Below are 13,822 nucleotides of genomic sequence, written 5' to 3'. Positions count from 1 at the left end.
CTGTGCGGGGGGCCAGCCAGCCCATGCACAGGTACAGTCAGGCGTGCAGGAAGGGCTGCCTCTAGCACTGGGTGGCCATCGCAATACCAATTTGTTGCTAAAAAGTGTTGAAAGAAAGGGAGAATAATTTTTCCCAATTAAGAAACCACCCTCTTTTTTTTTTCCCCCTTGTGACTTACACAATTTCTCATATTTTAGATGGAGGCCTCAGCTTTTTTTTTAAGATAAAATAAATGAAATCATTATGAAAGGGCATTTGGATTTCAAAATAAGACAACCTTTCCTTGCACATACTTCAAAGCAAAGACTTTGTTGCCTGCTGCTTGTAATCTAATTTACAGGGATATTTACTTTTGTAAGGCATATTTATATAGCTGTAATTAATTGCACATTGGACTGGAAGAGAAAGGATTATCTAGCATGGAGCACCTATCAGCACCTGCATTTCCTTGTGTTGGGTCCCTCTCAGGTTCTCCAGGACAGTTTTGGGCTGTTTGATTTGGGTCCTTCATTATACTTTTTGGTTCCCTTTTTAAAATGTGATTGTTAACCTACTCCTTAAGAAAAAAGGTAAATTCTGCTGCTGCTCTCAGAAGGTTTGCTCAGTGTATTTTAAATGAGATTCTAACTTGTGTGTACTGCAGCCATCCACTGTGGCTGATGATTTACTCAGGATGCGGGCCAAACCATTACTGTATAGAGCAGGAATTTATTAATTTGTGCTTCCTTAGAAAACTGAAATATCAGCTGAGAGATTGTTGTTCAAAAGGCCATTTATGAATTAGGATTTGAGCCTTATAAAACCTTAGGAAAGCCTCCAATCATCTAAAACATTAAATTGTAGTGGGTATAATATTCGTGTTAAAAACTCACAGCCAAGTTGCTGTGCTCAAATGGAAAGTCCAAGCTGAGGTTGGTCTCTTGCCAAAGCCTGGCTGTTGTGTGTTGTTGTTGTTCATGTCTCTGAGTTAATGTTTTTTCATGCTGAATATTCTGGCATCAGTCGACCTGAGGACTCCATTAGTCTTCTCACATTTAGAACATCGTCTTAGACTCTGTGGCTCTAAAGTACTTGTTGTTGAGAGTCAGTTCTCTTGTCACCATCCCCACACACCACAACAAACAGAGCCCATGAAGCATAAGTGGCCTTTTTGAACCAAGACTCTGCAAACTGATCTCTCCCCAGTGAAGGAGTTGAGCACATTCGCAACAATGTACATTATTAATTTCAAATTTTCATTTTCATGTTTTATTTTGTAAATAACTGATGTTTGAAGCTTGATTATACAGATTGTAAATATAGTTCTCGTATTTGTACTAATTCTGATTCTTTGGCTGTATAGCCCTAGATGTGCAATGCGGATATTATTTAACTGTATGGTAACCTTGCATCACAGAACTATTAGTGAACGAGGTAAAAATAATAAAGATAAAACCAGTACATTAAAAAAAAAAAACAGTACCTTCTTAACAATGTTAAATCTTATAATTCATGACAAAGTCTTTCCATTCATTTAGGTCTTTAAGTTATTTTAATAATGCTTTGTAATACTCTGTGTGCAAGACTTGCACTTCTTTTATTAACTGTATTAAATGTATTTATTTTAATACTTAAATGGAATTGTTCTCTGAATTTCATTTTCAGATTGTTCATTGCTAGTACACAGAGATACAATTAATTTTTGTATAGTGATTTTGTATCATACACTTTTTTTTTTTTTTTTTTTTTTTAAAGACAGAGAGAAGGAAGGAAGGATGGAAGGAAGGAAGGGAGGAAGAAAGGGAAACATCTTTAAACATTTTCTTGTTTTATTATATTTTGTTTGTTTGTTTGTTTTTTACATGGGCTGGGGCCGGGAATCGAACCGAGGTCCTCCGGCATGGCAGGCAAGCACTCTTGCCCGCTGAGCCACCGCGGCCCTTGTATCATACACTTTTGCTGAACTATTTATTAGCCCTAATGGGTTTGGTTTTTTTCTTTTTGTATGCTGTATGACGGGGGTCACATTTCATTCCTTTTCCATGTGAGTATCCCATTACTGCAGCACCATTTGCTGAATTTTTGTTTTGTTTGCTTGTTTGTTTCAGTTTTTTGGGGAAGTACATGGGCCGGGAATCAAGCCCAGGTCTCCTGCATGGCAGGCAAGAAGTCTACCACTGAACTGTTCTTGCGCTCCCCCCCAATGTTTTTTTGTAACTTTGTTTTTTAAAAGCAAAGCCTATATAGCAAATGGGCAGCAGATTAACCAGTTAAAACTCACCTTGTGTTTCAATTAGAGTCTAAATTCTAAATAGATATTCTAAATAGCCAACAATATTATTTTTGAGAAGTAGAGTGTACAAAGCTATGCCTACACAGCACTTTTCAGACATATACACATGAAATATAAATGAGAGAAGAGCAGATTTAAGTCTTCTATTCCACATTCACTCTAGAGCCTTTACTCACCGGTCTTGTTTAAACTGTGATTTTTCGTTTTTTAATTTGCCAAACAAGTCTGACTGAATTTAATATAGTATTTGATAGACACTAATATATTCACTTGGAGGGAAAGATGACATTCTTTTCCACATTATGTAATATGTCCTTAATATTAATCTGCTATTAACTGCACCCTTGGGACATTCTAAAACACGGCTGGTAACTCTACTGAAAGGAACAAGAAGTGAAAACTCCAACTTCCTCTCAGGGAACTAAAAGCCTCATCAGAAAGCCAACACTCACCGAACCGCTCCTGCACCATCAGGGCCACCTGTTTCCCCACCTGTGTGCTCCCGGTGAAGGACAGCAGGTTCACACGCTCATCTTTGGCCATTGCTGTGCTGTGGGTTAAAAGACACGGTCACCCAAGGAGAGGAACCCAGAAACGACAGCACCCGCGAGTACCTAGCAAGAAACACTAACATGGCCTCTTGAAAGGGCAGTCAGTCAACACTGCAAGGCAGTCGACCCCAGGGGCAAAAGGGAAGACCTGCATGAAAAACAATAGAGGCTAACTCGTTCTATGAGCTCTCGGTAAACGGAAATCACCTGATAGGAAGCTTCTCAGTTAAGGAAGAAAGTCCTCCCTATACTGAGTGGGTGACTGGACAACATAATCGTAGTGTCTCCTTGTATTTCATGAATAATGAGCATTCCAGTTATTTTGCATACTCCTAACCTATTGAATAATTCCTTTAAGAATTAAAAACTATAGGAAAACATCCTAAGGTATCCCTCATGGAAGGTGACTTACAAGGCAGTGCCAGGACTTCCCAGTTGTTTCTAAGGAACACAGGTTATATACTACTGATTTGATCCTCTCTGCTTATAGCTCAGGGCTTCAGAGGGCCCAGTGTGGGCCAAGTAGGGCCACCTCCAGGGCGTATAAGGCAGGGCTGGGACAGCCTGATGAAATGACCCAGGAAGGCGCCCCAGGTTCAGCACAGAAAACGTGGGCATGGGCACTCAGGGTGGTTCTGACTGCATTCCTGGATACCACTGAGATAATTATTTGAGCTATTCCAAGCCCAATGCAAAGGACTGGATGCCCAAATATAAGAATACAGCAGGTCAAAGATAGAATATCAATGCTTTAAATGACATTTTGGTTATACTCCACTATGCACTGTGTATGAAGGAGCTGTACTTTCCAACATTTTCTCATTCACATGAAAACATGAACCAATTTATCGCTGTACCTTTCTGAGAGTACCTAGTAAACCCAGTGGTACAGTGAAAGTGTTTGAAGGACACTAATATTTTAAAAATCTTCTCACCCCCCACCCCAGTATGGATCATAAGATTCAACTCTTATGAAACCACACCCAATTAAGGTTTAAGCTGGTAATGATGACTGCAATATTCATCAGAGCAATTAGTGTCAGTTTCAGCTTAAAAAGAGGAGGTATGCTAGTGAAAGAAGCCAGACACAAATACCCTGAGTAGATAAAATCCATCAAGACAGGAAGTAGATTACTGATGCCAAAGGATGGGGGAAGGGAAGAATGAGGGAAGTGACTCCTAAAGGATATGGGGTATCTTTTAGGGCTGACAAAAGTGTTCTGGACAGCAGAAGCCAAGATGGCAGCTTAGCGAGGTATGGGATTTAGTTGGTCCTCCAGTGCAGGTAGTAAATACCCAGGAAGAGTACAGAACAATTGCTGGGGCCACTTCAGTGACCGGAATCACAGCGTACCCCAGTCTGGACCAGTTGGACTGACTGCGAGACCCCCCTGAACTGTGAGGTCCCCAAGCAACAGAGGCCAGCACACCTCCCCCACAGGCTGCTTCCCAGAGGGGAAAGGAAAGAGACTTTAACAGCAGCAGGGGCTGAGCACAACCAAGCTCCAATTGTGGAATTACTTTACAAATTCTGACTACTAAAAATAGGCCTCCAACTCAGCTGAACCTTGAGTAAAAGCAGAGGTCACTGGTTTTTGCCCCGGTGAAGAGGGGGCAGAGAGACAGAAAAAGAGAAAAGAAGAAAAACAGAGGTTTTTGTGGATTTGAAAAGGTCTGGGCCCTGCAGAAAAGGAGGCAGCACATAGGACCTGGAGATACACAGAGTAACATACCAACTTAAGCTCTTGATTGGCAAATCTGAGGAACAGGGTCCTGCTCTGAAAATGATTTTACTTTTTCTCTTCTGTGGCTGTGTTTCTATGGATTGATTATGCTTTGGATACAGTAGCAAGGCTTCTTGGGCTCCAGTGCCCCAGGCATAGGCAGAATTGAACTTGTGTGAGTGTTTGTCCGGAGTCTGTGCCTTCCCCAGGAGAGGGGTGGGGCCCAGCTCAGGTGGAATTCCCCCTCAAGGAATTCAGACCCCAGGGTCTGGAAAAGGGAAGGATTAAAGTCAGCCTACAACCTCTCCTCTGTCTCCACCACACCCCCAGCAGGGAGAGTGTGCTGGAGTTAAAGGTACCACATCACCTTATGTTTGTGGGACCTGCAGGCAGAAAAGCACCATATACTGGGCAGGATAAGAAAAACGGAGAGTCCAGAGACTTCATAGGAAAGCCTTTCAACCTGCTGGGTCTCACCCTCAGGGAAAACGACGCAGGTGACTCTTTCCTCCTGAAACAATTTGGTCTGGGAAAATCTAACTGGGGTCTATAATACCTAAGTAGACCCTCCTAAGGGGTGGGAAAAAGGCACAATACAGGTAGAGCAAGAAACAAAAAAACAAGAACTGAAAATTTCTGATCTATTAAATGAAATCTAAGCTAGAGGACTAGAATAAGCTGAACTGAATGTCGAAGAACAGACGGACAACAAAGTCATCCAGCAAGAATATCCTAGGGGAAAAAAAAGTAGAAACAATCTCCAGAATAAGCGAATTAAGGCAATTAAATGCCTAGACGCCAGCAAAAACTAACAAATCATACTAGGAAAATTGAAGAAATGGCCCAGTCAAAGGAACAAACCAACAATTCAAATGACAAACAGGAGTTAAAACAATTAATTCAGAATGTTCAAACAGAGAGGGAAAACCTTATTAAAAACCAAATCAATGAATTGAGGGAGGATATGAAGAAGGCAAGGAATGAACAAAATGAAGAAATCGAAAGTCTGAAAAAACAAATCACAGAACTTATGGGAATGAAAGGCACAGTAGAACAGATGAAAAAAACAATGGAAACCTACAATGGTAGATTTCAAGAGAAAGAAGATAGGATTAGTGAACCGGAGGACGGAACATCTGAAATCCAACAAGCAAAACAAAATAGAGAGAAAAGAATGCAAAAATATGAGCAGGGAACTGAATGACAACATGAAGCGCACGAATATACATGTTGTGGGTGTCCTGGAAGGAGACAAGAAGGGAAAAGGAGGAGAAAAACTAATGGAGGAAATTATCACTGAAAATTTCCCAACTCTTACAAAAGACTTAAAATTACAGATCCAAGAAGTTCAGCATACCCCAAAGAGAATAGATCCAAATAGACATACTCCAAGACATTTAATAATCAAAATGTCAGAGGTCAAAGAGAAAGAGAGGATCTTGAAAGCAGCAAGAGAAAAGCAATCCATCACGTACAAGGAAAGCACAATAATACTATGTGTAGCTCTCTCAGCAGAAACCATGGAGGTGAGAAGACAGTGGGATGATATATTTAAATTATTAAAAGAGAAAAACTACCAACCAAGAATTCTATATCCAGCAAAATTGTCCTTCAAAAATGAAGGAGAAATTAAAACATTTTCGGACAAAAAATCACTGAGAGAATTTGTGACCAAGAGACCAGCTCTGCAAGAAATACTAAAGGGAGCACTAGAGACAGATATGAAAAGACAGGAGAGAGAGTTGTGGAGAAGAGTGTAGAAAGGAAGACTATGAGTAAAGGTAAAAAGAAGAAAAATTAGATATGACATATAAAATCCAAAGGGCAAAATGGTAGAAGGAAGTACTGCCCATATAGTAATAACACTAAATGTTAATGGATTAAACTCCTCAATCAAAAGGCATAGACTGGCAGAATGGATTAAAAAATAGGCCGCATCTATATTCTGTCTACAGGAAACACACCTTAGGCCCAAGGATAAACACAGGTTGAAAGTGAAAGGTTGGGAAAAGATATTCCATGCAAAAAACAATCAGAAAAGAGCAGGAGTACCTATACTAATATATAACAAATTAGACTTCAATTGTAAAACAGTTAAAAGAGAAAAAGAAGGACACTATGTATTAATAAAAGGAACAATTCAACAAGAAGATATAACAATCATAAATATTTATGCACCAAGCCAGAATGCTCCAAAATATATGAGGCAAACACTGAAAAGAGAAATTGACACATCTGCCACAATAGTTGGAGACTTCAATTCCCCACTCTCATCAATGGACAGAACATCTAGACAGAGGATCAATAAAGAAACAGAGAATTTGAATAATACAGTAAGTGAGCTAGACTTAACAGATATATATAGAACATTACACCCCACAAAGCAGGATACACCTTTTTATCAAGTGCTCATGGATCATTCTCAAGGATAGACCATACGCTGGGTCACAAAGCAGGTCTCAATAAATTTAAAAAGATTGAAATCATACAAAACACTTTCTCAGATCATGAAGGAATGAAGCCAGAAATAAACAGTAGACAGAGTGCCACAAATATATGGAGGCTCAACAACACACTCTTAAACAACCAGTGGGTCAAGGAAGAAATTACAAGAGAAATCAGTAAATATCTTGAGGCAAATGAAAATGAAAACACAACATATCAAAATTTATGGAATCCAGCAAAGGCAGTGCTAAGAGGGAAATTTACTGCCCTAAATGCCTATATCAAAAAAGAAGGGCAAAAATCGAGGAATTAACAGTCCACTTGGAAGAACTAGAGAAAGAACAGCAAATTAATCCCGAAACATGCAAAAGGAAAGAAACAATGATTAGAGCAGAAATAAATGAAATTGAGAGCATGAAAACAATCAAGAAAATCAACAAAACCAAAAGTGGCTTCTATGAGAAAATCAGGAAGATTAGTGGACCCTTAGTGAGGCTGACAAAAAGAAGAGAGAGGATGCAAATAAATTAAATCTGAAATGGAAGAGCAGACATAACCACTGACCCCACAGAAAAAAAGGAAGTAATGAGAGGATACTATGAACAGCTTTATGCCAATAAACTAGACAATGTAGATGAAATGGACAGCTTCCTAGAAAGACATGAACAACCAATGTTGACTCGAGAGGAAATAGATGATCTCAACAAACTAATTACAAGTAAATAAACTGAATCAGTCATTAAGAAGCTCCCCAAAAAGAAAAGTTCAGCACCAGGTGGCTTCACATGTGAATTCTACCAAACATTCAAGAAAGAATTAGTACCAATCCTGCTCAAACTCTTCAAAAAAATTGAAGAGGAGGGAGAGCTACCTAACTCATTCTACAAAGCCAACATCACCCTCATACCAAAGCCAGACAAAGATATTACAAGAAAAGAAAACTACAGACCAATCTCTCTGATGAATATAGATGCAAAAATCCTCTATAAAATTCTAGCAAATTGAATCCAGCAACACATTAAAAGAATTATACATCATGACCAAGTAGGATTAATCCCAGGTACACAAGGATGGTTCAACATAAGAAAATCAATTAATGTAATACACCATTATCAACAAATCAAAGGAGAAAAACCACATGATCATCTCGATTGATGCAGAAAAGGCATTTGACAAATTCAATATATTTTCCTGTTGAAAACACTTCAAAAGATAGGAATAAAAGGGAACGTCCTCAACATAATAAAGGGAATATATGAAAAAATCACGGCTAACATCATCCTCAATGTGGAAAAACTGAAAACTTTCCCCCTAAGATCAGGAACAAGACAAGGATGTCCACTGTCACCATTGTTATTCAATATTGTGATGGAAGTTCTAGCCAGAACAATTATACAAGAAAAAGAAATACAAGGCATCAAAACTGGAAAGGAAGAAGTAAAACTCTGTTTGCGGATGATATGATACTGTATGTCGAAAACCCTGAAAAATCCACAGCAAAACTACCAGAGCTAATAAATGAGTACAGTAAAATGGCAGGTTACAAGATCAACACTCAAAAATCTGTAGTGTTTCTATACACTTAGTAATGAACAATCTGAGGGGGAAATCAAGAAAAAAATTCCATTTACAATTGCAACCAAAAGAACAAAATATTTAGAAATAAATTTAACTAAAGATATAAAAGACCTATACAAAGAAAACTACAAGAAATTGTTAAAAGAAATCACAGAAGACCTACATAAATGGAAGGGCATACCGTGTTCATGGATTGGAAGACTAAATATAGTTAAGATATCAATTCTACAGATTCAATGCAATTCAATTAAAATCCCAAAAACTTATTTTTCAGAAATAGAAAAACCAATAAGCAAATTTATCTGGAGGGGGAAGGGTGCCCTGAATAAAATATCCTGACAAAGAAAAATGAAGTTGGAGGCCTTATGTTACCTGACTTTAGGCGTATTATGAAGCTACAGTGGTCAAAACAGCATGGTATTGGCATAAAGATAGATATATCGACCAATGGAATCGAATAGAGTGCTCAGATATAGACCCTCTCATCTATGGACATTTGATCTTTGATAAGGCAGTCAAGCCAACTCACCTGGGACATAACAGTCTCTTCAATAAATGTTGCCTAGAGAACTGGACATCCATATGCAAAAGAATGAAAGAGGATCCATATCTCACACCCTATACAAAAGTTAACTCAAAATGGATCAAAGACGTAAACATTAGAGCTAAGACCATAAAACTTTTAGAAGAAAATGCAGGGAAATATCTTATCAATCTTATAATAGGAGGCGGTTTCCTAGACCTTACACCCAAAGCACGAGCATTGAAGAAAGAAAGAAAGAAAATTAAACACTTTTGTGCATCAAAGATCTTCATCAAGAAAGTAAAAAGAAGACTTCCGGAGAAGATGGCGGCTTAGTAAGACGCGTGGACCTTAATTTCTCCTCCAGAACAGCTACTAGGGGAGTAGAAACGATACAGACCAGCTCCCAAAGCCACGACAGAGATAAAAAAGACAGCGTACCCCATCCTGGAAGGGCTGGCTGGCTGAGAGAACGCGCTCTGGTGAGATCGCCGAGGGGCGCGGACTTCACCGGGCAGGGCGGCAAGCGGCCGGAGTCACTCCCTTCCCCCTTCGCGGGCCGGCTGGGAGAATTGGACAGGCGGTCCCCTTAAACCGTGGCAGCTGGCGCCCACACCACGTGCGGCCCCCGGACCAACTGAGAGAATTGGATCGGAAATCCCCAGGCCGCGGAGAACGGCGACGGGGGAGGGCCCCTTCCAAACCCGTGACTCCCCGGGAATGTGCACTCTCCCGGGCGGGCCGCTGCGGCTGGCGCCCTCCCGCCACCGGGCCGACTAGGAAATTCGGACGGGCACTTTCCTGGGCTGCGGCGGCCAGCGATCCTCCCCGCGTTTGGACCCCGGGCTGCTTGGCACTCTTCCAAGCCGCTTCGGCTAGCGAACCTCCCGGACGGCGAGAATTTTCCAAAGTTAAAGGACCCACAGCACCTTTTACTGGTGGGATCCGCAGACAAACGTGTGCCACGAGCGCCACCTACTGGGCAGGATAAGAAAAACAGAACCCAGAGATTTCAAAGAAAAATCTTACAACCTTGTTGGGTCCGACACCCAGGGAAACCTGACTAAATGCCCAGACGCCAGCAGCAAAAGATAACTGTTCACACTCAGAAGCTTGAGAATATGGCCCAGCCAAAGGAACAAACCAATACTTCAAATGAGATACAAGAGCTGAGACAACTAATGCTAAATATACGAACAGAAATGGAAAACCTCTTCAAAAATGAAACTGATAAATTGAGGGAGGACATGAAGAGGACATGTGCTGAACATAAAGAAGAAATAGAAAAACTGAAAAAACAAATCACAGAACTTATGGAAGTGAAGGATGAAGTAGAAAAGATGGAAAAAACAATGGATACCTACAATGATAGATTTAAAGAGACAGAAGATAGAATTAGTGATTTGGAGGATGGAACATCTGAATTCCAAAAAGAAACAGAAACTATCCGGAAAAGAATGGAAAAATTTGAACAGGGTATCAGGGAACTCAAGGACAATATGAACCGCACAAATATACATGTTGTGGGTGTCCCAGAAGGAGAAGAGAAGGGAAAAGGAGGAGAAAAACTAATGGAAGAAATTACCACTGAAAATTTCCCAACTCTTATGAAAGACCTAAAATTACAGATCCAAGAAGTGCAGCGCACCCCAAAGAGATTAGACACAAATAGGCGTTCTCCAAGACACTTACTAGTTAGAATGTCAGAGGTCAAAGAGAAAGAGAGGATCGTGAAAGCAGCAAGAGAAAAACAATCCATCACATACAAGGGAAACCCAATAAGACTATGTGTAGATTTCTCAGCAGAAACCATGGAAGCTAGAAGACAGTGGGATGATATATTTAAATTACTAAAAGAGAAAAACTGCCAACCAAGACTCCTATATCCAGCAAAATTATCCTTCAAAAATGAGGGAGAAATTAAAACATTCTCAGACAAAAAGTCACTGAGAGAATTTGTGACCAAGATACCAGCTCTGCAAGAAATACTAAAGGGAGCACTAGAGTCAGAACCGAAAAGACAGAAGAGAGAGGTATGGAGAAGAGTGTAGAAAGAAGGAAAATCAGATATGATATATATAATACAAAAGGCAAAATGTTAGAGGAAAATATTACCCAAACAGTAATAACATTAAATGTCAATGGACTGAATTCCCCAATCAAAAGACATAGATTGGCAGAATGGATTAAAAAACAGGATCCTTCTATATGCTGTCTACAGGAAACACATCTTAGACCCAAAGATAAACATAGGTTGAAAGTGAAAGGTTGGGAAAAGATATTTCAAGCAAATAACAACCAGAAAACAGCAGGAGTGGCTACACTAATATCCAACAAATTAGACTTCAAATGTAAAGCAGTTAAAAGAGACAAAGGACACTATATACTAATAAAAGGAACAATTAAACAAGAAGACATAACAATCATAAATATCTACGCACCGAACCAGAATGCCCCAAAATACGTGAGGAATATACTGCAAACACTGAAAAGGGAAATAGACTCATATACCATAATAGTTGGAGACTTCAATTCACCACTCTCATCAAAGGACAGAACATCTAGACAGAGGATCAATAAAGAAATAGAGAATCTGAATATTACTATAAATGAGCTAGACTTAACAGACATTTATAGGACACTACATCCCACAACAGCAGGATACACCTTTTTCTCAAGTGCTCATGGATCATTCTCAAAGACAGACCATATGCTGGGTCACAAAGCAAGTCTTAACAAATTTAAAAAGATTGAAATCATACACAACACTTTCTCGGATCATAAAGGAATGAAGTTGGAAATCAAATAATAGGTGGAGTGCCAGAAAATTCACAAATACGTGGAGGCTCAACAATACACTCCTAAACAACGAGTGGGTCAAAGAAGAAATTGCTAGAGAAATTAGCAAATACCTCGAGGCGAATGAAAATGAAAACACAACATATCAAAACTTATGGGATGCAGCAAAGGCAGTGCTAAGAGGGAAATTTATTGCCCTAAATGCCTATATCAGAAAAGAAGAAAACGTAAAAATTCAGGAATTATCGATCCATTTGGAAGAACTGGAGAAAGAACAGCAAACTAATCCCAAAGCAAGCAAAAGGAAAGAAATAACAAAGATTAGAGCAGAAATAAATGAAATTGAAAACATGAAAACAATAGAGAAAATCAATAAGGCCAGAAGTTGGTTCTATGAGAAAATCAATAAGATTGATGGGCCCTTAGCAAGATTGACAAAAAGAAGAAGAGAGAGGATGCAAATAAATAGGATCAGAAATGGAAGAGGAGACATAACTACTGACCTCACAGAAATAAAGGAGGTAATAACAGGATACTATGAACAACTTTACGCTAATAAATACAACAACTTAGAGGAAATGGACGGGTTCCTGGAAAGACATGAACAACCAACTTTGACTCAAGAAGACATAGATGACCTCAACAAACCAATCACAAGTAAAGAAATTGAATCAGTCATTCAAAAGCTTCCTAAAAAGAAAAGTCCAGGACCAGACGGCTTCACATGTGAATTCTATCAAACATTCCAGAAAGAATTAGTACCAACTCTCCTCAAACTCTTCAAAAAAATCGAAGCAGAGGGAAAACTACCTAATTCATTCTATGAAGCCAACATCACCCTCATACCAAAACTAGGCAAAGATATTACAAAAAAAGAAAACTACAGGCCAATCTCTCTAATGAATATAGATGCAAAAATCCTCAATAAAATTCTAGCAAATCGTATCCAACAACACATTAAAAGAATTATACATCATGACCAAGTAGGATTCATCCCAGATATGCAAGGATGGTTCAACATAAGAAAATCAATTAATGTAATACACCATATCAACAAATCAAAGCAGAAAAATCACATGATCATCTCAATTGATGCAGAGAAGGCATTTGACAAGATTCAACATCCTTTCCTGTTGAAAACACTTCAAAGGATAGGAATACAAGGGAACTTCCTTAAAATGATAGAGGGAATATATGAAAAACCCACAGCTAATATCATCCTCAATGGGGAAAAATTGAAAACTTTCCCCCTAAGATCAGGAACAAGACAAGGATGTCCACTATCACCACTATTATTCAACATTGTGTTGGAGGTTCTAGCCAGAGCAATTAGACAAGAAAAAGAAATACAAGGCATCAAAATAGGAAAGGAAGAAGTAAAACTATCACTGTTTGCAGACGATATGATACTATATGTCGAAAACCCGGAAAAATCCACAACAAAACTACTAGAGCTAATAAATGAATACAGAAAAGTAGCAGGTTACAAGATCAACATTCAAAAATCTGTAGCATTTCTATACACTAGCAATGAACAAGCGGAGGGGGAAATCAAGAAACGAATCGCATTTACAATTGCAACTAAAAGAATAAAATACCTAGGAATAAATTTAACTAAAGAGACAAAAAACCTATATAAAGAAAACTACAAAAAACTGTTAAAAGAAATCACAGAAGACCTAAATAGATGGAAGAGCATACCGTGTTTATGGATTGGAAGACTAAATATAGTTAAGATGTCAATTCTACCTAAATTGATTTACGGATTCAATGTAATACCAATCAAAATCCCAACAACTTATTTTTCAGAAATAGAAAAACCAATAAGCAAATTTATCTGGAAGGGCAGGGTGCCCCGAATTGCTAAAAACATCTTGAGGAAAAAAATGAAGCTGGAGGTCTCGCGCTGCCTGACTTTAAGGCATATTA

The 13,822-nt window shown here is 39.0% G+C and overlaps 1 protein-coding gene across 2 annotated transcripts in view; it reads right to left on the bottom strand.

Moving 5' to 3' along the window:
• Positions 1–13,822, bottom strand: part of ALDH7A1 (aldehyde dehydrogenase 7 family member A1) — an 82,515-nt gene that overhangs the window by 21,660 nt on the left and 47,033 nt on the right. For both annotated transcript variants that reach the window (XM_077138777.1, XM_077138776.1), the window contains exon 9: positions 2,726–2,823. In XM_077138777.1, coding sequence (XP_076994892.1) covers positions 2,726–2,823 — 98 coding nt within the window. The remainder of the gene's footprint in view (positions 1–2,725; positions 2,824–13,822) is intronic.

This window comes from Tamandua tetradactyla, chromosome 21 (assembly GCF_023851605.1).
Source record: "Tamandua tetradactyla isolate mTamTet1 chromosome 21, mTamTet1.pri, whole genome shotgun sequence".
NCBI lineage: Eukaryota > Metazoa > Chordata > Mammalia > Pilosa > Myrmecophagidae > Tamandua > Tamandua tetradactyla.
The sequence above is the reverse complement of the archived record's forward strand: the minus strand, read 5'-3'. Positions and strand labels throughout refer to the sequence as shown.